This window comes from Sceloporus occidentalis, unplaced genomic scaffold (genome assembly GCF_023333645.1).
Source record: "Sceloporus occidentalis isolate IW3139 unplaced genomic scaffold, rSceOcc1.0.p SCAF_32, whole genome shotgun sequence".
In the NCBI taxonomy this organism is placed as follows: domain Eukaryota; kingdom Metazoa; phylum Chordata; class Lepidosauria; order Squamata; family Phrynosomatidae; genus Sceloporus; species Sceloporus occidentalis.
In genome coordinates, this window is record NW_028317012.1 from 1,266,154 (window position 1) to 1,292,080 (window position 25,927).

General features: G+C 41.4%; 1 protein-coding gene across 1 annotated transcript; it reads left to right on the plus strand.

Moving 5' to 3' along the window:
• The first annotated feature begins 5,048 nt into the window (after window positions 1-5,048).
• On the plus strand, window positions 5,049-21,329 carry LOC149298452 (nuclear factor of activated T-cells, cytoplasmic 3-like). Its single transcript, XM_089487285.1, has 10 exons — window positions 5,049-5,133; window positions 13,068-14,178; window positions 14,708-14,870; window positions 16,006-16,205; window positions 16,328-16,500; window positions 17,590-17,730; window positions 17,911-17,966; window positions 18,476-18,602; window positions 19,905-20,939; window positions 21,232-21,329. The coding sequence occupies exons 1-10, from the start codon at window positions 5,049-5,051 to the stop codon at window positions 21,327-21,329; spliced, it is 3,189 nt and encodes a 1,062-aa protein (XP_089343411.1).
• Window positions 21,330-25,927: the final 4,598 nt, after the last annotated feature.

The following is a 25,927-nucleotide window of genomic DNA, read 5'->3' on the forward strand; positions in this document are numbered from 1 at the left end:
GCAAACTTTGCATCTCCTCTTTACCACAAAATACTATGTTCTTTCTGTAACAATCAGTATTTTTTGGTGCAAACCTCTGTACGTTATTCCTCCATGGCCGTCTCGTTCCGCAGATGACACATGAACATGCTCCTCTTTTTCTGGAGATGGAATATCCATGGATGAATAAAATGACACTCCTTGAAAAATATAAATTAAAAAAATTTCAGTAAAAGAGTCTATCAGAGCAAATAACAGATATAGGTTAACTGTTACTACTTGTGACGGTAAGAAACGGGAAAGATAACAACAAAAATAAAAAAAATTATAATAAACAACGATAATAGTTATATGCTTACCATCAAACTCCTTAATGCTGAGTTGAGGCCCGTAGTGGTGTTCTTATTTTAGAACTAACAGCTGCAGGATGGTCAAAGCCGGCTGCCAGCTCTTCTACAAATACTGCGTGCATTCTGTCGGCAAAAGCGATCCAGTTGCAGAAGCAAATGACCATTTCTTTGTCTCCTCTGTGTTTCATGCACTAAAAATAAAAAACAAAAACATGAAACATAAAACGTTTCCAGGTAAAGGGGAGTGACAAAGTGAGGACAAATTAATGAGAAAGGGAACCATAACTGCCCTACTGAACAGTGTTTAGGGGTGCCCTTGGCTGCTAACTGGGCAAACGTACTCATCAAATGGACACTGTACCAGGCACTTTAGCCCGGAGCCGGAGTAACATCAAGCGTAGTACAAAATGTGTTACAAAATGTAACAAACCTACAGCAAACACCCTCAGGGAATAGAGAAGACGTTAAAGTGATTTGGTAACATTTATACCACATTTATACCACCTTGTATAGAATAATTTAATGGGCAATCTAAACAATACAACCATGCAGCTTGCACTAGCCCTAAAGAAAGGGCCATCCTCTGAACAAATATAAAACATTGGGAAATGGTAAATTATTATTTATTTTTGCCAGAGTTCCTGAAAGCCCCCTACTGTCAACCGACCTCCCTAAGTCTTCATTTGCCACCTTGGAAAGTGGTACTCCCCAGATATACAAATCATCTAAAGGAAAAAAATCTAAGCAACTTAGATGTCTATTTAAAAATAAAGGAACCGATAACTACAAAGCAGCGCTTTATTAACCCCCCCCCCCGAGTACTGACATCTCTAGGCAGTAAAATATATATTAGAGATATATATATATTATAGATATACCACCGAGTACATATACCACGGCCATAGAAATACTTTTATAAAACAATTCTATGGGAGATCTACTAACTAACGAACATCTCGTTTCAAAGAAGGATCAAAGTCATCTTTTTAACACAACTGCTCCATTTGAAGTCATCCAATATCAGCCCTTCCCTCCAGAGTATTTCTATGTGAAACAGCGACATGCTTTCGTGCAGGACAGGTGCCAGCAGGGTTCAAGCTGCCAACGTCTACAGATTCAAGTGCCGCATATAGCCCGCATGCACATTGGGTCTGGTTTGCTTTTTTGAAACCCCCCCCCCCAAAAAAAAATACACCTGTATGTTGGTTAAAAAAAAAAGTATGTTCAAATATTGCAAGATATACCCAATTTAACTGAATATTTCTTTCAGGTAAGAATAAGAATGCATGCGTTATGAACAAAAAGACGTATTGTAAAGCCCTGTTTATCCAAACCCTTTCTCATCACATCAAGCTCTTCTTTACTAATCCTACCCATTGCACCAATCCCTTGCTGAAGAATTTATAGCATAATCTTAAAAAAAAAGTTATAAAAAAAAAAAAGACCTATTTTGGTTAAATACAATAAAAAAAAAAGTTTACTGACTTAATGAAATCCTAGCAGGGTTTTGGTTACAGTGCCGCTTACCCACCAGCAGCCTTTTTGACACCTGTCAATCATGTGTTAACACCTTCTTCTCTACTCTCTGGGAGCCGCACAGAGCCCAGTGACAGCCTGTAAGCTACGCGGGGCAGACGGGGGCATCAGTGCTAATAAAGAGATGGGGGATGAGCTGGAAAGCACCAAGTACAGTATGGTGCCAGGAGACCATGGGCACTTACATTACTTCTAAACTTAGAAACCCTCACATAAAAATAGTAGTCCTTAAAAATAATGCAAGGGAAAAAAAAGACAATTTTTATGTCTTGAAAAGTTATTTAGTATGAAACACACACACATAAAGATATATATATATATATATATACACACACACATATATAAAATCATATTTGAAAATAATGACCTAGAAAGAGACTATACAACACATTATATATATATATATATATATATATATATATATATACACACACACATACATATATACATACAGATACAGAAATGATCTTAAAGCTACACACATTCAATAAAAAATACAACTTTCCCACCACAGCACAATAAAGCCCATGATGAATCTGCTTTCTGAGATATATATATATATATATATATATATATACACACATCTGTATGTCCTAAATCGTGCAAAAACAGTGTTAGCCATCACAGCACTGTGATAAGCAAATTTATCCTGCTGTTTGAAGTTGCAGATTCATTAACAACTCGGAAAACAATAAGATCGACAAAGAAAATAATAGCTGATAAATCGGTTCTTTGAGTTTCTTTCTCACCTCCTCGTCGCACTTTGACCTCCCGGAACGTAAATAGTAAAACTCTACTGAGGTTAAGAAGTGCCGTTAACTATTGATTCGTGCAGAAATATTTGAGGAGTCACGGAAACCGGAAGTGCTCTGACTTCACATTAAAGGGCCGCCCCTCTCATTGAACTCTTTGGTGTTGTTGCTATGGTTCCACTCAGCTCTTTGGGATCCATAGCAACAACACCAGCGAGATCTCATAGAGCAAGAAAAACTTAAAAGCCTTTAAACAGGAGGAACACTAAAAAAAAATAATACTTTATATAGATTCGAACAAAATATTGTTTTAAAAAATACAGCTGTTGATGTAATAGTAGACTCTCACAGTGAGGAAAGTGCACACATCCCAAGTGTCCCTGTTTTTGAGACACAGTCCCTCTTTTTTGAATTCAGTAGTAACATGGTAATATGCCTGTTAATCAAAAGATCAGTCGCTTTTAGAGTATAGGGGGAGTTAATAATAATAATAATAAATAATAATAATAGTCCTCTAGATTGCGAGCAGAGCCCTCTTTACCTAATGTATCGGTTTAAATATATGTATTGTAAGAAGCGCTACAGAAATTGTTGGCGCTATATAAATAAAAAATATTGTTTTTTATTAAGTGATAAAGCACAGGAGAAATATTAGAAAGTATGAGTACTAAAAAAATAACCAAGCTCAGAAAATTGCTTTAGTTTTTCAAAGGATTACAGCACGATATTTTGAATGGATTCCAGTGCATTTAACCAGGTGCTCATCACTGCCAGTCTCTTTGGGTTAAAATACAGGACTAAGCAACCCTGGGGTATTTTGACGTAGTGGCGGCTAAGCGATATTCTGCAGTAAAGTGTGATGGAATCCCCAATATGTATGCCGTGGATAGGTGTTTTTTGATCGGTATTTGCCAGACATGCACTGAATTCTTGTTTTGTTTTATCATTCAGAAAAGAGGGACATCAGGGAGGAAAGAAGGACACCGGGAAATACAAAAATGATGCAGAGAAAGAAAGATGGACACCAGGGAAGGAAAAAAATGACTAAGGGAATGAAAGAGGGACATCTAAAAAGGAAAGAAGGTTACCAAGAAAGAATGATTGAAGTAAATGGGGACATCAGAGGAGGAAAGAAGGCATAGGGGAAGAAAGAGGGACATCAAGGAATGAACGATGGATAGGGGAAAAAAGGCATCAGGCAAGAAAAGAATACATCAAGGCAGGAAAAGGGGGGTACAGGGAAAGGAAAAAAAGGACATCAGGAAAAGAAAGGAAGCTGAGAAAGAAAGAGGGACATCAGGATAGCAGAGAAGGACACAGAGAAAAAAGGACACCAGGGGACAAGAGGACATATGGGAAGCAAAGGAAGCCGAGAAAGAGAAACATCAGGGTAGGAGAGAATAACACCAGGGAAAAAAGGACATCAGTGAAGGGAAGGATGGCATCAGGGAAGGAGAGAAGGACACCAGGGAAAAAAGGACATCGGGGAAGGAGAGGATGACATCAGGGAAGTAGAGAAGGACACCAGGGAAAAAAAGGATATCGGGGAAGGAGAGGATGACATCAGGATAGGAGAGAAGGACACCAGGGAAAAACGGACATCATTTTAGGGAAGGATGACATCAGGGAAGGAGAGAAGGACACCAGGGAAAAAATGACATCAGTGAAGGGAAGGATGACATCAGGGCAGGAGAGAAGAACACCAGGGAAAAGGGGACATCAGTGAGGGGAAGGATGACATCAGGGAAGGAGAGGAAGCTGAGAAAGAAAGCGAAACATCAGGGTAGGAAAGGACATCAAGGAAACATGACATAAGTGAAGGAATGGGGACACAAAGAAAGAGGGACACCAAGTTAGGAGAGAAGGACACCAGGACACAGAAAAATAAAGAGGGACATCGGGGAATAAAAGAATGACATTATGAGAAGAAGACATCAAAGAAGGAAGGAGGATCTGCGCTTCCTAACGAGATGAACTTGGAAGGAATGCTTTTGGGCAACTTATTTCATAGAACCAATAAGTTGTTCAAAACCTAAATATAAACTATAATTAGACTGTAATCTTTATAAAATAACCTTTTCATAGAGAAGGACACGTCTTAAACACTACGCTCGGTGTCATGGCGAAAAGCTCAGCACCGGCGAGCGGTATTTCCGGCATACCCATCTCTCCAACCTTTAGTGAGTTATGGGACTCGGTCACGTGACGCCCGCGAAGTACCGCGAGACCTGCGGGGCAAGGTATGTCCGGATTGACGTTGAAGACACTTCTCATCCAATGAGGGGAGAGGGGATGCGGCGAGCTGGGGTCGCTTGTTTGACACCGAGAAAGTTGTTGTGTCTCTAGAAGAAGCGTGCGAAGCGGAAAGCGAGCGGGAAGCGGGGCGAAGGGAGGCTGGTCGGGAGCAGCTGTCGGCGGGTCCGGGGCCCCGATGAGTGCCGCACATTGCGGCTGTGACGAGTTCGACTTCAAGCTCATATTCGGGGAGGAAGCGACGGAGCCCCAAGTGCCAACTGGTGAGCATTCCCCGGGGATCATTCCTTCGCGTAACAGTTGCGAAGTATCGGCGAAGGACATGTCACTTGTCACGACATGAAGGAAGGTCAGAGATTGGCCTAAATGGGGACCCGTCCGGGGCATCCCTAGAGTCTCACCCACAAAGGGCGATCATAGTTTGATTTTTATGGCTTTTTTTCTGCTATCGGTTTAATGAGTCATCAGTTGATAGGTGTATTGATTAGCGGGACTGCCACTTGTGGAGTGGAGGGCAGTGTGATTGTGGCGTGGGGTTTGGTGCTGGAGCAGTTATTATCACTTAGAATGATCAGGACTTTCAAACATGTTAAAACAAGAAGGCAGAATCTGAAACTAGAGGGTCAGAGGGTTAGATGCAATCTTAGGAATTTTTTTACAACTTTTATGAGAAGGTGGTAGATACGTGGAACAGCCTCCCAGCAGAAGTGGTAAATATTCATATATTAAGGGACTTTAAGCATGCATGGGATAGGCATATGGTCCCTGACTCTAAGACGACTGATTAAGGTTTGAGTCTTTACATCAGGATAAAACGGGCCGACTAGATTGGGCCGTACGGACCTTATCTGCCGTCAAATTCTATGTTTAAAAAATGACTAGTTTTCCAGACAGACCGGATGTTATATCGGCTTATTGCATGATAATTAATGCAAGGCTCTGGGGAATATATGGAGGCTTGTTCTAGCTAGAGGTAGATCTATTACCGGTATTATACACCGAATTAACCAAAATCTTTACAAAGTTTTGTAACTATTTACGTCGACAGCATATGTTACGATTATTTTATTTTACCGCGTAAAGAACAGTCAGACGCATGATGCACAGCTTTACATAGATACGCTAATTTTTTTTTGGCTGGCTGAGGATCATGGGAATTGTAGCCTAAGAGCTGCCTGCTGACATCCACCATGGAGGGTCCTCCTAGATTGTACAATAAAAGTCCACATCTGAGCGTGCAGCAGCGAGCATGCAGCCTGTATGAAGTAGCATCCGGCTCGATGGTCCAATCTTGTGTCTGTAGCGTGTAAAGTGACATCAGTGGGGTATATTCACTAAACCAAGCAGCTGGCTTGGGCGTTCTTACAAGTGATGCTCGCGGGCGCTTTCTCCGTGGCATCAATGTTTAGTGAACTGAATACTATGTGTGGGAACGATCCGGTGTGGATGGGTGCGCGATGCCCCGATCCAGTGTGATGAGCACGCGATGCCCCGATCCAGTGTGATGAGCGCGCGATGCCCCGATCCAGTGTGATGAGCGCGCGATGCCCCGATCCAGTGTGATGAGCGCGCGATGCCCCGATCCAGTGTGATGAGCGCGCGATGCCCCGATCCAGTGTGATGCCCCGATCCAGTGTGATGAGCGCGCGATGCCCCGATCCAGTGTGATGAGCGCGCGATGCCCCGATCCAGTGTGATGAGCGCGCGATGCCCCGATCCAGTGTGATGAGCGCGCGATGCCCCGATCCAGTGTGATGAGCGCGCGATGCCCCGATCCAGTGTGATGAGCGCGCGATGCCCCGATCCAGTGTGATGCCCCGATCCAGTGTGATGGGCGCGTGGTGCCCCGCTCCGGTGTGATGCTCCTAACCAGTGTGATGGGCGTGCACTGTTATGTCGGTATACATAGATTTTTGATGTCATCCACTCAAAGGCTTTTCCCTTGCTTGCTTGCTGGTTTGGATTTCTGTAACAAGCCGTTACATGTAGAGAATGCGGCTGCTTTAGTGCGAAACCCCAGACGTCGTGCCGTAGGTTTTATAGGAACGTAGACTTCGGCGGCGGATCAGGACCCCGCGGCCCGTCTAGTCTGCGCAATTCTTTTATGCCTGCTGCAAAACTTCAAACGTGCAGATGCCTCCGGATCCACGATTCTGTTACTTCCATTACTCGATAGAAAAGAAAACAACCGACGAGTAAAATAAGTGTATTTATTCTGCGGATCCGTGTTATGGTTTAAAGCAGATAGTTCTGTTATAGAGATACTGTGTACAGCGCCGCTCAATATGATGGCGCTATACAGACTAATAAATAATAATAAATTGACAGAGGAAGATCAATTTAAAAACAAACTAAAAGTTTTTATTTTTTGTGACTTGTTAGATGGAATACAAAGTGCCAGTTTTCTTTATTTTTTTTCTTTCGAGTTAATTTTTATTAGTAAATACAGCTTTTTGTTCCATCCATTGTTATTATTTTTATTGTTAATATTTATTATTATATTTAATAATGCGTTGGACGTCGCGCATTAGATTAAAAATCTTTTTTTAGCAGGCTGTTTAAAAGATTTTTATAATTTTTATTTAATGAGTTCATCCTAATGAGCCAGACCTTAATCAGGACTTGGTCTCGCCTGTCTCATGCATGTTTAAATTTTCTCGCTTTATTACCATTTCTGACGGGACTCTGTTCCATTTATCCACCACTCTGTCGGTAAAGTTAAAAAAAAAAAAAAAAAAAAAAAGGGGGGGGGGCAGTTTATATTTTTTTTCAGGGATTAGTGAAGACAAATCAATCCCGGTCCCTGAAATCTACTTGCGAACTATTTTGCTTGAAACAATTTTTATTGAATAATTGTGGTTTTTTAACCCCCGAGTATCTGCCTGCTCAGGGAGGCCCGGGTGATATTTAAAAAATTATGATGTTTATATTTGCTCGGAAAATAGAATTGGGAACCCTGAAAGTGGCGTTTAAAACGCCATTATCGCCCGAGCTATACAGTGGAGGAGGTGGAGTGGTGGTGGATGAGGGAGGAGGGAACGGAGAGAAAGTTGAGAAGATCCAGGGCCTGAATAGCATGCAGTCCTGATGTAAGGGGAGAAGCATTATCTGACAGCTGTGTCCGAGCCATTGCTTTGGCATCTCGCCCGGCCTCCCTGAAACCGGCTCCATCTCTCCGACACGGCCCTCCGAGCTCAGATGACAGTGAACTTTAGGGAGCGAGAAATGTCGCTTCCGCAACCCCCTTAATCGAATATTTATTCCCATCTATTACAGCGCTCCTCTTAAAGGGGCTGTCCCACTAACACAACATTAACGCTAAGCAGATTTGTCTCTGGCTTAACCGCGCAAAAACAACACAAACTTTTTTCCCCTGAACGCTTCGTTTCTATGGCAACAACCTGTCGGTGCCTGCTCTTGTGTCCCGTGACGTTTAGGCATTCCTTGAGATCTGGTATTTAACAGAACTGGTGCTGGGATTTCTTTTCGCCATAAAAGGGTTAAATCGGAGGGAGAGGAGGAGAAATGCCATAAACTAAAACTACAGGGTCAGGGGGAATTTTATTTTCTTTCACTGAAAGGGCCATAGATACATGGAACAGCCTCCCAGCAGGCGTGGAAGAGGCTAATGCAGTGAGGACATTTAAACATTAATGAGATGGGCTTAAAGCTGTTCTGAATCTAAGACAAGATCGAGGACCGATTAAATCCGCGCCGACAAATTCTGTGTTTCTATGAATAGTTCTGTCCGTCATCCAATAAAGATGGGGCGTTATTCTGAAGCACAGATCTAAATATATATTCACGCTGATGTTTGTGTAACCCGACTCCTCTTCATTTTTCAAAAGTTTTCTCTGTAAGTCTTGTTATGTTATATACTACTGGACATGTCCTGCTTACCCATTGTACAGCGCTACAGAATATGATGGCGCTATATGGAAAAATGTTAAAATAATTACAGATTGTTTTTGTTGGGACAGGATGTGCTTTACACACAGACGCGCTCACGCCAACGCACGCACGCGCTCGCGCCAACGCACGCACGCGCTCGCGCCAACGCACGCGCTCGCGCCAACGCACGCACGCGCTCGCGCCAACGCAGGCACGCGCCCGCGCCAACGCACGCACGCGCCCGCGCCAACACACACACACACTCGCTCGCACCAACACACACACACACTCGCTCGCACCAACACACACACACTCGCTCGCACCAACACACACACACTCGCTCGCACCAACACACACACACTCGCTCGCACCAACACACACACACTCGCTCGCACCAACACACACACACTCGCTCGCACCAACACACACACACTCGCTCGCACCAACACACACTCGCTCGCACCAACACACACTCTTATTTATTTATTTGTTGGTTTGTTGCTTTATCTGAGAACCCCAAGGAATTAAGATATTAACCTGAATTTATGGATTACTTGTATTTTTTCTGTTCCTGTGCTCTGAGCTCTCGAGGTTAATCTGCGCTTGTCTATGTTGTCATGTTGTGGGTCTTTGATGATTCTTGAGCATACTTAAGAAACTTAGAACTGTATCCAAAAACCAGACCGCTTCCACAATGTAATCTTTTTATGCAGAAAAAGATAGTCTGTATCTGTGTTCAGACAAAATAGTTCAAGAAACAAATGTATTAAATTTATAGTCTAAAACTAGAAGGTCAGAGGCATTGACATGCAATGAAGTTTTGCTTTGCTGAGAGGCTATTAGATAAGTGGAACAGCCTACCAGCAGAGGTGGTAGAGGCTGATACAGTATGGGATAGGCATATGGCTCCTGAAATCTAATACTAGACTATGAACTGATTAAGGTCTTTACAACGGGCAGACTAGATGAGGCCATATGGGTCTTATCTGCCATCAATCAGAAGATTGCAGATACTTATGGCTGTTTGATAAGGATTAAAATGAATGTGAATATTTCTGTATTTAATAAAGATATGCGTGCGAGTCTCAAAACACAGAGCGAGATAGATGTGAAACCCACACAAGGAATGTAATATAAACTTCCTCTTTGTGGTTCTTTCTACTATAACATACTCCTTCCTGTTAACTGTTTATGAAATCCGTCGCCACTCCTTAAGGCTTACACCGTCATTTAATTTGTTTACATCATCGTGTTGGCTTCCTGTGAGCGATTATCTGACGGTTTGATCATTCACACCGAGTACTGGCATCGGAGTACGTGCATATAATTCTCCTACCGTGGGTGGTAGATACGTGGAACAGCTTCCCAGCAGAAGTGGTGGAGGCTAATACAGTAGGGGAATTAAGACATGCATAGAATAGACATAGATGAGACCAACGACTGAGGTCTGAGTCTTTCTGTCAGGAGAAATGGGCAGACTAGATGAACCACTAAAGGGGAAAAAAATACTTTTATTCTCTCCTAGTCACCCATATTGTGGTATTAAACATATGTGTGTACCGCCCTTGCGCATGCTCAGCACTCCTGCTGAAATAACTGAAGCAGCAGCCAATCACGTGTATGCAGTCAGTGTATAGACAGGCGCATGTGATTGGCTGCTGCTACTCCTATTGATGTCAATGGGAATGCGTAAAGTGTACTGACGAATGCTTCCTGCTTTGCGGAGAGGCAGCTGGGGAGGAGTCAAATGCGAAAGACGTCCCATTTTCTGGCTCTAATAGCTAATATCTGTGTGCAGTAAGGTGCACTGATGTCCGTGGAAACGGACACATGCATTTAAGTAAGCGTGCCGGGCATGTTGTGCATAATACATATCGTGTTCTTAAAATAGCCGTGTGATTTGGTATCTGTATACAGGTCTAAGAAGCGCAGCATATAGTGCCGTGCTTAGAAAAATCCCTACTTTTTTGGCTTTCTGTTATTTTATTGTTACAGCCTGAAATTGTAAATGCTTTATCTTGGATTTTGTCCACTGATCTACACAAAATATCTCAGCTGCTGGAGGGGGGGGGGGGCAAAACAAGTTATTGTTGCCTTTTCTCTTATTATCCCTTAAGAAGCAGTGTCTTGAGATGACGCATAATTATTTAACCTGTCCCTGAAATACGGCCATATGGATGAACACCCGCAGTCGCAGAATTGTCACCCGCGGAGCAGTTTTGTGACTCCGTGGAGACGACTGTGGGCGTGCAGCCAGCACCACTTCCAAAGCTGTCTCTTTTATCTCTGTCCTTTAAGCATCCGCTGGCATTGATATAAAGGCCAGCATTATTCCGTTTAAAATTAACTTTTACCAGGACATTTTCTAGCGAAGTTGCTGTCATTGTATAGGTTACATTCCGCGCACCATAAAGTAACGTTTTTTTATAACGGCAGGTACGCAGTAAACTAACCAAACCTCCAATCAGAGGATAATTATTAGTTGCCAAATGCGACGAGGACTTTAAAGAAGCAGAGCTTAGGAGACCCAAGCCGCACAACACCGTTAATATCATTGTGGTTTTTTTATTGACCGAATTGACATCATTTGAGGTATAATTTAAAGTATTAAAAATATTATTTTTTAAATGCATTTTTGTCAATATATTTTGGTGAATTGAAATTGGAGCAAATATTCTTTAGTTATCAGAGGTAGGACATGGGACTCTGGCTGCCACTCCTTAAACCTGGAAGCATCTTGCACATGCTCAGTAGCGCTCTATCAAGTCACGGACGCAGTAGCCAATCGATTGTGTGCTAGCAAAACATCGGTGTTCAGACACCGTACGCGTGGTTGGCTGCTGCTATTGACTGACTAGAGTATGATTGCTACTGAGCATGTGCGGGAAGTGTACTGAAGAATGCTTCCTGCTTTCAGTAGAGGCAGCAGGGGGCGGAGTTTAATAATAGAAGCCTCAGTTTCTAACGCCAGTAACTAAACAATGCAAGCACCAACTTACATACAGCAAAATACACTGAAGGGCAGCTTTAATATAAACAATTCTCAGTTGTCTATTGGTGTATAGCTGAGTTTGATTTAGGTTCTAGTTGTGAATATTTTCCTCTTGCTGGTGCTGGACAGGAGGCCTTCAAGTGCGTTGCTATTCCAGCACACAATAAAAGCTAGAAGGAGGCAAATAAAATATGAATGATGCTTTATTGGTTGTCCAGATGAATGCACAATGAATTTCAGGAGAAACGAGACCTTCATCTCACAACATGTGTAATGAAGGACCTAAATCTGGCCTGCACTGGGAAAGGCCGATACTTCTGCATTGACGTTTTTATTATATATATATGCTTTTTTTCAGTTCAGGCTGAAGATGCTTTCCCACCTACTGTCCTGAATTTGCGGCTATTTGTGGCATCATAAATGTCACTTCTTGTACCGTTGGAGACCACGGCCATCCTGAGAAGTTTTTCAGTCATCTTTTTGCAAGCAACGCAGTTGCCTTTAGCAATTTCAGTGTTGTCAAAGTTGAACAGCACCTTTAGACTAGTGTACAAAAAGTGGTAGTCCCCTCCAGAAAGAAAATGACTAATTTCAGACATTTTACTCTTCTACAAATAATGAGACCTAGGATTCCAAGAATAAGAAATAAATGATGTTCTGCAGCAAATACAGTGGACAATAAAAAACATATTTGGAGGCTTTCCATGAAACGCCATTCTCAGCGTTACTTTAAAGTATCAGGTTGCCTTTATCTTTTTTTTTTTTCTTTTTTTGCCATTTTAATTATTGATACAAAAATCATATTTACATCCATCTCATTTCTATTCCTGGAAAGTGAATAGAATACTGAAGAACCGAGCACTCGTTTAAGAAAGTAAAATGCAGAGGCTGATCATTTTTTTTTTTTCCTTTCTTCGCATCCATCTGGGGAAGGTTAAAAGTAACAAAGATATTATCCAGAACTCCAGTAGTGTGATGGCCGTGCTTTATTAAACCGTGTGAACTGATTCTTTATCAAACCCGCACAGCTGAATTTCTTAGTAAATTTCTTAGTAAATCATTGTTGTCAAATTACTGGATTATTTTTTATTGAGTCTGGTACTAGAGAAGGTGGCAGGCCGTCGGTGGTGATGGACAGTTGTCCGGTCGGTGCATGTATGTACTTTGTCATTTCAAAGACAAAAATTAGGTAATACGTGTTTTTGGAGTGACGAGGAAATGATCCTTTCAAAAACTGAAATGTTTTTTGTTAACATTTAGCTGCCAAGTGGTGTTAATTGACGCTAACATTGTGATTTTCTCGTCTGATTTCAGATCTGGAACCCGATGACTGTGCATCCTTTTATCTCTTCAATGTAGACCAGCCTCCTTCTGCCATAAACCAGGCCATCTGCATCCCGAGACATGGGACCCATCCCCATTGCTCAAATCGGTCCCCTTCATCCCACTTCCAGAGCTTTAAAACCCATGCTAATGATAATGAAATCCCAGAGCCCAAGTACAACCCTGCTGGGGGTACAAAGGCATTTGAATGTCCCAGCATTCAGATCACATCCATCTCTCCTAGCTGCCACCAAGAGATTGGAACTTCAGAGGAGCTGGCCAACAACCAAAAGGATGATTACATGGAAAGACCCTCGCGAGAACACCTCTACCTCCACCTTGAGCCATCCTATAGAGAGCCGTCTTTAAGTCCAAGCCCTGGAAGCAGTATATCCTCCAGGAGTTGGTTCTCAGACGCCTCTTCCTGTGAGTCTGTTTCTCACACCTATGATGATGTGGACTTTGAGCTAAATGAAGCTGCAGCAAGATTTACTCTGGGTTCACCTTTGGCATCTCCCAGTGGTTCGCCCAGAGGTTGCTCAGGGGATGAAACATGGCAGCAGTTTGGCTATGGAGCGTCTCTCTCACCTAGGCAGTCCCCTTGCCACTCTCCGAGGACTAGCATTACTGATGAGAACTGGCTTGGCCCACGGTCAATCTCACGGCCATCTTCTCGGCCCACTTCCCCTTGTGGCAAAAGACGACACTCCAGTGCAGACATCTGCTACACGGATTCTGGCTCCCCTCACCACTCACCAGCACCCTCTCCCAGCCACTCACCCAGAGGCAGCATAACAGAAGATACTTGGCTTAATGCATCACAACATGCTGGGTCTGGTTCCCCTCCTTTCCAGTGCAGCCACGAAACAGATATACCCCTAAAAACACGGAAAACCTCTGACCAGACTGCCACTCTATCAGCAAAGATTGATGTCTGTGCAGAAGGTCCTGGACGTTTATCCCCATCTGTAGAGACGTCCGCAGATGACAATCACTCCCCGCAGCATCCACTCAAGAAAGAATCGTCTACTGATCAGTTCCTATCAGTTCCTTCCCATTTTACTTGGAACAAATCAAAACCTGGACATTTGCCTATTTTTAGGTGAGCACATGATATTAAGATTTGTGCGCTTGTTCGATTGCTGGATCATCACCTGATACTTTCCATGTTTGAATGAGTTATAACGTGCTAGGGTTTGCGAAGCAGGAGGAATTTGTTCTCAGGGACATTATTTTGTGTATATTTAGAATATAAGTATGTAATCAATACCAGCAAACCTTTGTAAACGTGTAGGGTTTTTCTGAGAAACATGAAGCAATGGTATATGGAAGGTGAGGGAATGTAAAAGTTTTTGTTTATTTTTGTGGTTACTATGTTTGCACTCTAGTAAAGTTACTTTTAGGTGTTGTGATGCACCCTTCTAGTTCCTCCTTGGTTTTGCAACATTATGTCCATTCATGATGAGTGTTGAAATGTTGACTTTAATTGTCTTTAGAAGATTTTGATCACCAGCTGATATACTTCAAACTAAAAAACTTCAAACAAAAGTAATACTTTAAACGTCTGTTTATAAATCTGTTCCCCACTTTAGGCACTTAATGCAGTCTTATGGTTTTTTTTGGACCCACAGGACATCCTCTTTGCCACCTTTGGACTGGCCGTTGCCTGCCCATTATGGACAGTGTGAACTGAAAGTAGAGGTGCAGCCAAAGACCCACCACCGAGCACACTATGAGACGGAAGGCAGCCGTGGAGCTGTGAAAGCTGCTTCTGGCGGTCACCCAGTGGTGAAGGTTCATGTCTCATTATTTTAATTTCTATCTTGAGGCCCATGTTCATGCCTGTCTAACTGTCCATTCAATGTTGCTGGCTCCCCTTCCCTCCCTTTCTCTGTTGGTGTTCTCCAAAGGTCAGTCCTTGCGCCTTTTTTCTCTCTCTCTCTCTCTCTCTCTCTCTATATATATATATATATTTGTGCCAATAATATGCTGATAATACCAAAACCCATACCTCCTCTCCTAAACTATCCATTGGCTTGTCTTTCCGCTGTCAAACATAGAGGCACTTACGACGCTTCCATGAGCCCCGTTAGCAAACACATGCAAGAGGGGGATATCAAAACACGGACTGGCCAACACAACGCCACCATATGACCTACAACGCCACCATATGACCTACAACGCCACCATATGACCTACAACGCCACCATATGACCTACAACGCCACCATATGACCTACAACGCCACCATATGACCTACAACGCCACCATATGACCTACAACGCCACCATATGACCTACAACGCCACCATATGACCTACAACGCCACCATATGACCTACAACGCCACCATATGACCTACAACGCCACCATATGACCTACAACGCCACCATATGACCTACAACGCCACCATATGACCTACAACGCCACCATATGACCTACAACGCCACCATATGACCTACAACGCCACCATATGACCTACAACGCCACCATATGACCTACAACGCCACCATATGACCTACAACGCCACCATATGACCTACAACGCCACCATATGACCTACAACGCCACCATTAGAACTACTGTAATCTTCTCTAATCTAAACTACAGGTTTCCCAACCTTCCTGACTACAATCCACCTGCAGGTGTATATTGGCCAACTTGGTCCTTAGAAATGTGACAGTGTTAGCACTTCAAAACACAGTGAAGTTGATATTATTTCAAATGAAATAACATGCCGCTTTAGTGAATAAACTCCACGGGAGTACAAATATTAACATGCTGACCCTTCCTACGGTTTACGAGACGGGCAGATTTCATGTTTATATGCAGAATAGTTCTTTTGCCTTCTTGATTTGGAGATTCTCACCATGTTTCTGAAGTGTATTGGACATTTAATTAAATGGTTTGTTACTCTAACTTTGGTCTTGCAGCTGTTGGGCTATGCAGATAAGCCGGTGAACCTCCAGATGTTTATTGGGACAGCTGACGACCGCTACATTAGGCCTCATGCCTTCTACCAGGTACATCGCATTACTGGCAAAACGGTAGCTACCGCCAGTCAAGAGATTGTCATAACCAGCACCAAAGTCCTTGAGATCCCACTTCTGCCTGAGAATAATATGTGTGCCAGGTGTGTTTACTTTTTGCTTCTCTTTGGGAAGTTGACTAAACTTGTGGACGGGGAAAAAGTGAAAACAACATGGCGCCATGTATTGTTAAACCGGTTTTCTTTTCCCTCCAATTTTCCTGCAGCATTGACTGTGCTGGGATACTGAAATTGCGGAATTCAGACATCGAACTGAGGAAGGGGGAAACTGACATCGGTAGGAAGAATACCAGGGTGCGCTTGGTGTTCCGAGCGCACATTCCACAAGCCAACGGGAAGGTCCTGTCTCTCCAGACGGCATCAGTCCCTGTTGAATGTTGTAAGTATTTCCCCCCCCCCCACTAATTTTAAAATGTACAAAGTAACCCTACTAAGGCCCTCACTTGAAGTCCTGAATTTCTGACAGAAAGTTTCTGAATATGTTCAGATCTCCTCAGTTTCCAGTTTGGGGCTTGTGACTTGAATATTTCGTCTCCGGAACTGTTTTCAGATATCTATTTTGTCCCTCACTACGTAGGTGTGTACTAGTCGTACATAATATTTTGCAACACAGACATAGGGGCGCATGTACATGTGGGGGGGAAAAAATAAAGAATAATAGTGCAACACTGTCAAATGAAAATTATAATATGTATGTGTAGTGGGTGCACTCACAAGATACAGATGTAATACAGGCTTCTTCAGAATGAAATTTTCTTTATTTCTTCTTCTTTCTAAAAATCAATATAAAAAGAGAAAAGGCCAATGGTGCAGTATTTTCCTATAGTATTGTAAGTGTATCAGGCACTTCAGCTCAAAGTCCGGGGGTAAAAGCAAAATTTCCGAGGTAAGTAGTCCTCAACGCGTTTCGCCTGTCGGCTTCCTCAGGAGAACAATAATAACTTAGCAGCTTTTTATCAGCAGTAAAAGTATTGTAATATTCGTGGAGATTAAGCGTCTATTTATATGTCTCGTACATATTTTGTACAGGTGTTTTGGGTTTTTTTTTTTGTGTTTCGCTCTCCAGTTGAAGCCTGAAATGTGAAGCTCTCCATAGCTCTAAGCGACTTTTGTGTCAGGTTTATCAGGCTTTGGACGGATCCGCAAATCATGGACAGGGCAGTCTTTATGTTTGACGATATGGAGAACTGGTTATGGGGAGAACGGGAATGGTTTAAAAAGGTTGAAATGTAGCGTATAAACTGATATAAGATGATCGTTTGTCTATTTTTCACTGTACGGGAAGATGCCACACATACTGTCTAATATGAAGCGTCTTGTGGGTGTAGCGTGGTGAATAGCGTGCGTAGGTTGACTTAAATGCGTATGCACAAATCCTGTCCCCTGTACTCTGTAGGATTAACGTTAAGTATATTTTAGATCTTGTTGCTAAGTGAATGTTAATGTTTATTTCTTCCTCTGTATTCAGCTCAGCGATCTGCCCAGGAACTACCCCAGGTGGAAAATTATAATATAAACAGCTGCCCAGTGACAGGGGGGCTGGAGATGACAATAGCAGGGTCTAATTTCCACGCAGAATCAAAAGTGCTTTTCTTTGAGAGAGGACAAGGTGAGACGGGGGCTTAAAGACCAAATTGCCTTAATTTATCCTTTTTTTTAGTGTATGTTCCTTTCCTTGTTACTTAACATCTCACCTGATATGTGGCTCTATCAACTGGAAAAGCTTAACAGATTCAAAGAATTTAAGTTGGATGCATTTCTTCATGCTTCATTTATTTATTAAATATAGATGGACGCTCACAATGGGAAGTTGAGGCTAAGATTCTGGTGGAAAAGTGTCAAGAGGTGAGATTTTATTTTGTATTGATATTATTAATGTATGGAAGATCACACACAGAGATGATGCATGGTTTTTCTCTGCATTACTATGTTTTATCAGTGTGTAGCTGTGTGTATCTGGAGAACCATGTTGTATCTCTACACAGTGTATCTATACCGGTCTATACACGGGGTGAGCTTTTTATTGGTGTTCCAAAAGGTAAAGTAGTCCCTGATTTTAAACCAAGTATCTCATGAACAATTACAAAATGCACAGTAAAAGAAATAATGGATTTAGGTGTGCTAAGAAGCTGTGATGGCACAAGTTCGCCTTTTAAAGTGTTTCAAGCATTTATTTACAAGCTTGGCTCACGTGGAACTCAGAGAACCAATTGTAGGGCCTGGCTCGTCACAGGTTCATGCTGAACCACCAGCTGGCTCCTTGACCTTTTATTCAATTATAAGTTATTCGGGATAATTTGTGGTTTTAATAAAAATAGTATAAAATGCTTCATCTCCTTTTTTATGTATTTCAGGGGATCATAGTTCTTGAAATTCCACCGTACTATAACAAGTCTCTTGAGACAGCCACCCAGGTACAGTTCAACCTGTGCAATGGGAAGAGAAAACGCAGCCAGTCTCAACGTTTCACTTACTTACCAGGTTAGTTACTTTATATATTGTCTTTATGGGTAATGTTTGTTAAATATGTATGAAATATTACCATAACCAGGTTTGTTTCTTTTGATCCCTTGTAATATTTATTTCACTGATCAACATAGGTCGCTAACTATTCTGTGTGCATGACTTCCTCTCACAAAAATCTGATTTTAATGTCTTGGAGGTTCTAGCCATTTCTCCCTCCTCTCTGAACTGCTTTGAAGGGTACAGTGCATTCTCACTGTAGAATCTTTAGCCAAAGTATATCTTCCCAGCACCACCTTGTCTTTCATGTGTTGCCTGCTGTCTCCCAGCCCTACTTCAACTGAAATCAGGAGCTCGTACTACCTACCTTTACCCTGGTGCTGGTAAAAATTATAGACTGCATACTTGATGTATAATGGAACCATTGTTTACCAAGGGATGTCTTTTCGTTAAACCTGAATCTTGAAACATTAACTGTTGTCAGAGAAGTAAGGGATAATTCTGACCTAAAGTGCCTGCTTTATATGTGAAAGACAGGAAAAATTATAACAAAATTGAATTGATATGTGTGATGTCAAGCTCTAGCTTGGGTGTCATTGTGTCACTGCTTTTTGCTTTGCATGACCTAATTATTTACTTAACCATACTTCCTCTCTCCCGACTATCCCCTCTTCAATCTGTGCTCAATGCATCTGCCAGGCTAATCTATCTCACCCGACGCTCTGTATCTGCCGCACCTCTCTGCGAGTCCCTCCACTGGCTCCCCATCCATAGCAGAATTAAATTCAAAATACTCACTCTATCCTACAAAGCTCTCAATAACACCGCTCCCCTCTACCTATCCTCCCTCATCAGCAAATATACTCCAGCTCGCCCTCTAAGATCCAACAATGACCTGCTCCCTGCATCTTCACTCATCACCCCCTGCCATGGATTTCTCTCACGCAGCACCAACCCTCTGGAACTCTCTTCCCCGTGCTGTCCGCCTCTCACCAACTCTAACCTCCTTCAAACGCTCCCTAAAAACTTTTCTCTTCAGGGAAGCCTACCACTGACATAAACTCCCCCTACATTAACATCATTCACTACCACGCAGTCCTCACCTCCTGTTTCTCGCCCCTTATCCACCTAGAATGTAAGTTCCTGCGGCAACAGGGCTCTCCATTCCTCTTGTATCGGTATGTCAATTGCTTGTCATTTTGTGCTTGTCGTTATCTGTAAAATTTTTATTTTGTACAGCGCTGTGGCGCTTTATAAATAAAGTGTAATAATAATAATAATAATAACCATATATGACATAGTTTATATGTTTACCCACAGTCATACTGAAACGGGAAAAAAACGAAGATGATTTGCCTGCAATGTCATCAGTGTCTGGTGAGAATAATGTTTCGGCACTTCAGGCAATGAGCACACATCTGCCTTCGATGAACCAGATGAATACCCATGATACTTTCTTGTCTTCACCAACAAGGGTTCTGACATGCTCTACTCAGCAAGCCTACTCGTCCCTCTTGGGTAATGGGGTTCCTCCTCTTTCACATTTTCAAGGTAGGAACATTAACTCACCCACAGAATGCCAATCTCCAGCATCACACCAGCCTTATCATGTTACATCAACATCTGCTGCCAAGCTTTCCTACGCATCCATGAATCCTAATATCATGTACAATGGACAGTCCAGTCTTCCTCTGAGTGCAACCTCTGACCAAGGGTACGAGAAGCTCAATTTTCAGCAAAATACTGGTGTTGCCCCTCTGGTCAACATGGGTCACCCTTCCTTGCCAACAATTCAGTACAAAGCATCAAGTTCAAGCCCTGCATGCTCGTTGCCCAACTCTATTCATCCATTGGCTCACACAGTGCCTTCGTCCCCTCATCTTCAGCAGGCACAGTATCATTGTTTAACCACTGGGCAAAGACCAATAGCATCATCGCCACTAAGTATGTCTATGGGGCAACCTCCACTCCTTCATCAGTCTTTCTCATACCAACCTCCACAACCATCATCGGCCACCTCAGAGTCGTCTTCAGTATCTCTTCCGTTGAGCCACTCGCCACTCTCTGACCCTTCTTCACCTCAGTTACAGTCTATCACTTACTTGTCCCCTGGCTTACGTCCATCATTTCATTCACCATCTCCTAGACCCATCACTCACTCTGGACAATCATTCGATCATGTGCATAGCCCTGAACTGGGTGGAAAATCTCCAGCTCCACCCCATGGGCACCATACCATTCAGAGCGCATCTCCATTCCCTACCGATGACGCGTCTTTGAGTGTTAAATCAGAACCAGAGGAACGTGAGTTGAACTTCCAGACAATTGGCCTGCAGGACATCACTTTGGATGATGGTAAGAAAATTGTAAAATAGTTGGCTCACCAAGTGTTTGGTGCTGTATGAAAGAATGCATTGCAGATTTCCATAGCGAAAATGAAGTTTAGGAGATGTATATTTTCAGATGGCTGCATTGCTACAGCACAGTAACTATATTTTATTTCTCAAAAAAAGACAGTATATCATTGTGTGTTAAAAGTATTATTTTTATCTGCTGCACATTACTCAGTATCCATGTGTAGTATAAATAATACCGATGATGTTCTGTATGTGAAGTCAACATATATTTTCCTTTTCTGTTTTTTCAGTGAATGAAATCATAGGGCGTGACATGTCACACGGCGCGTCAAGGACATCACCAGCCTTCCACGATCCACTGGAGTCCACCATACCTGACACGGTCTAACAGGTTTACTATGGCATTTAAGAAAGCACTGGCTAAACCAAAACCTAATTGTTCCTTATCTGCCTTTTGATTTTGCACGTTCCCATCTATGCGATAGAGAGGGATGATGTCTTCGTCATCCCAAACTGCTTCATTAGACAAATCAATGGCATATGGAACTGATTAGAAGAAATTCACAGTCACGGTTTAACCTATTCTGGATTAAAAATGTGTGTTATAATACAGTTGGAGTCAAGATTAGAAAAAGGCATTAACGGTGAATGGTAGAATGTTAGGATTTGAAAGCTTTTTCTAAAGGAATTGTAAATGTAAGATCTCCTTCCATTACCTGTTTAAATATAAAACATCATTATACACCTGTGAAACACAAAATGTAGGACAAAAATACAAACGTACGTTACGGTTTCGACATAGGTGGTAGGATGCGGAGAAGCACATGCAGTGAGAATGCCCCAAACCTTCCTAAGGTGGCTTTCTTGGGATAGTATTTAAAATGCTTCATGTGCTGACGGAATTTAGTCCTTTCTGCTTAGCAAGAATGAGTCCCAGGATGCGGTTAAGTATATACTGTACCAAAAGGCACTTTTTAATTTTTTTTTTTGGTGTGCCGCTGTCTTATTCCTGTTGAGTTTAATAAGGAAAAAAAAAAATAATAATAATTCTAAAGCAAATGTATAAATATAGTTCAACTACTGCATTGGAGAACTCAAATTAAAACTAATTACTATTGAGGCAGGGAGCTTGCAGACTAGGAGATGACTTCCTATTTTTCTTTTTATTCTACTGCTTTCCCTAAAAAAAAATCAAAAAAAAAAAAATCAATATATATATTTTTTCCCTAATAGAATATGGAAATGAAAATAAAATATTGATTTGTTTATAAGTAAGCATTGTACGGTTGTGCCCTGTATTATGATTCATATGCAAATCAGCTTGCATCCGCTGAGACGGGAAAACAAGTGCCGTTATCGAGATAACTGAAGCGCTATGTAGTTTACTATACTAATGAAACTGATGGGCTAGCAGCCCTTAGCGAGTTTGCAAGTACAGTGGTCGTGCAGACTTATCCAGCCACATACTTACATCAATCTATGTAGCAACAAATAAATGTAAAATGCTGTACATTCTCGGGTATGATACACATCTGTGTATAATATGCAAATATTTCATGTATAATTTAGACCCAAAGTTGTAGAAAGCTTTTTTTTTTTTTTTTTTTTTTTTTTATATGCACGCTTTTTTTTTTTTTTTTTTGTATAGGGTTATAAAACAGGGAAAAGTATTATATTTGATATTCTTTTTACCTATAGGAATGTGTGAATAGCATCATCTTCATCCTTTTTTCACACTGATCTACCCCAAAGCTACCTATCGCAAAATACATTTCGTCTTCCAACTTGCTACTTCGACTCCCCTCCCTTTTTATGGCGTGTAGCAGGAAAGCAATTATGGATTTATGGCGAAAATACTTGAAATTCAATCTCTTGTACTTATGGAAATATGACTGTATTTTTGATGTAACTTTTGCAGGTCTGTCGACGCTTTTATCTTGTGAGAACAGAAAATTCTTCTTGTACTATATTTTTATTTGAAATCTATCTAATATATATGTTTATGTCCAACGTGACATGACTGCGTTGGAGTTGAATGAGCCCATGTATCCGCTGGTAGTGCAGTACACTGGGATATAACATCTTTAAGAAAATACTGCTTCTTCATGTATGATTTATGTTCGTAGCGTGTATCCCGTATATATCTATGCACCAGTGCTAGCCACTGAGTTAATTAGTTTACAGCGATAACTAAAGAATTATGATATGGATACGCTATGGTTTTTGATGACCCTCTAATATACAGCGAATTATAATTACCATCAAAAACAATAGCGTGGGTATCTGTTATCTAATTATTTTTTCAATGTGTTATTTTACTTTTAATTATTTCCTTTTGAAGTCGCAACGTAATGGAGCTTAGCGTTGGCGTATCCATAACAGAATCGCTAAGTGTACCCTTAAGGGATACCCCCTTACTCCATCAGTGCTTAATTTTGTATGTTATTCTTTATAATGTTGGCGTTATTCAGTCGAAATCCAACGCTGAATTGTTACCGTGTTTGTAAAATGATGCTACTTTATAAGGCCAGACTAAAATAACCTTATTTTTTAATGTGCTTTTTTTTAAATGATGGGCTTTTAGAACGTAGCTGTTTTATTACTGTATTTTTCCTAGCGGGTGACCCAAGAATGGATGCGTTTGAGCTTACTTAGAGTAAGATACTGGGGGGGGGGGGGGGGGGAATATAAAGTTTGATTTTCAAACCTTATAAATGCTTAAAAACTGTCTGTAGTTACCATACGCTAAAAGAAAAAAACATAGACTGTTGGACTCCTCTTTTTTGTAGTCTTTGTTGTATCAGCACAGGTATAGAGACAGTAAACAAAATGTAAATGTATTACAATACATAACCGATCGCAACTGTGTCATCAGGTTCTGTAATGGTTAATGTACATTGCCTCTGATTTAAAAAAAAAAATGAAAAAAAAATTACACAATAAACCGGTTTAACAAAAAAAAAAAAAAACAATTAATGGGCTTTTGTGTTACTAAAAAAAAACAGGATTCTATAATCCTGCATCTTTCAAGGAAAAATTTGAGAACCTTCCATTGTCTTCTTACCCATGTAATGATTTTAGGTAATCCTAGATTAAATGCTACACCTTGAAGCTAGAGTAATGATTGTACGATTGCAGAAAAGCGGGACTTGCACGAAGGCCGGTGTAGCTGAATCTCATAATTGTGAACAAATCCTGTGATTGTTACTATTATTTCCGTGAGGAAACGCAGTAGTGGTGTGATTGGCCCAAAAGGTTCTAGTTGGAGTCTTTAGTCAAAGTCGATTCCTTTTAGTGGACTATCGTAGGAAGATGTAGCATTCTGGAAGCTTTGCGGACCTCCAGAGGGTCTTTTCGGATGTTTGCCGTAAGCTTGTAGAATCTTTTCCCATGTTGGCCCAATAAAGGATATCTGCTTCAACTAAAGACTCAAGCAGTGCATGTATTAATCAAGGATATATAGGTCAAAGCCAACAATTTTCAGATGGAAATTGACACCCCATACCCTTATTATAGCATTAAACAAACCTTTGACATTCATGTGGATGACACTTCTCCTTAGTTTGGCTTGACCTTAAGAGGATCCCAGTTTTTCTTCCGTTTGAGTACCCTGGGTTATAATTACATTTTTTTTTTATTTTTTTATTTGAAGCTTATCAGAACTAGGATTGTGCGCGGAGGCGTTACTCATTTCTGTAGAGATCAGTCAGCTTAAACATGGAGTTGTGTATTCAGAAGGGGGGTTTTGAGCAACGGCTGGAGTGTCGAGGCCACGTTTGTTACTGTCTTTGTGTTTCATGTGGGATAGAGCTTTATTATATGCCAGGGATTAAAACCAAGGGTGATGTCCTGTAGTGTGTGGAAGCTCCATATTTCACCAGGGAGTTTGCCATAACTTCCCTAATCTAGAGCGGATCCTGATAAGTAAAGCCAAACCCCACCAATGGACATTAGTGGCCTCCTACAGGTGTTGTGCCAACATTTGGCATAGCCATGGTATCTTTATTTAGTCTATGGAATAGCTGCAGCGTTTGACGTGCTTTTATGAATAACCGTCTGTCCTCCTCTAACGTTTCTGTGGCTGGTTAAACTGCAGTCCTTCTCCATTTCTTTTCACTTGGCTTGATGTATTAAGGTTTTTCACCGGTAAAGCAGCTCCAAACTTGGTGTAACAGTATCTTGATGCCCTTTTAACCACAGTATCATCCCAAGCACTTTGATATTAGTTGCCATTGTAATGTCAGAGCGAGAGAGACGCACACAAAAACCCCAAAACTTCTGGAGCATAATAACTGAAACATTTATTACAACACTGTGAAAGTTCATGCAAAATTCATGAAAAAATATTTTGTGCGCAACAAATACAAATTCAGATACAGCAAAACAATACAAACTGTTACAAAGACAAGTCGACCATTTTAAAAACGTATTTTGTATGAAAAGATGTTGAATTTAAGTTTGGTACAAGGGGGACTTCTACCAAAACGTCTTAGTATCACAAAAAAAAAAAAGTAAAAAAATAACGATTTACCAGTCAGGACTCTTTATGGTCCTGCCTTGCCGTAAAAGAATAAGACTCCTCAGTCCTGATCACCCAGGCTGATGTTGACTCATGAAGGTCTATGGAAGACAGGACTTCATTAGCCCTTTATCCAGTACCATTACCCAATAGGACTTTCCCTTTAATTACACCATAAAGTAGACTAAACCCAATCTGATTCAGTTCATAATTATATTTAATTTAACTTAATCAGGTTTCTTTTTGGACTCTGCCTTGGGCAGATCAGAAACTTCCGAAAGCAACAAATTAACAGCAGGTTTTACCAAACTTTTACAGTAGACTATTCTGCTGTATCTTACCATGATGACATTCATTAAAATTAAATTACAGGGGATGTTCACATCAAGTAGTAAGGACATCCTAGTGCACCAAAAAGTTAATAAAAACCTCCACAACGTATTGGGCGATTTTGTAATTAATAATCT

Bases quoted from the DNA above. Each gene is read 5' to 3' on its own strand.
- LOC149298452 (XM_089487285.1), top strand. From the start codon at position 5,049: ATGAGTGCCGCACATTGCGGCTGTGACGAGTTCGACTTCAAGCTCATA. The intron at 16,206-16,327 runs GTGTGTTTACTT...ATTTTCCTGCAG, and splicing joins GAGAATAATATGTGTGCCAG to CATTGACTGTGCTGGGATAC. The intron at 17,967-18,475 runs GTGAGATTTTAT...TATGTATTTCAG, and splicing joins TGGTGGAAAAGTGTCAAGAG to GGGATCATAGTTCTTGAAAT.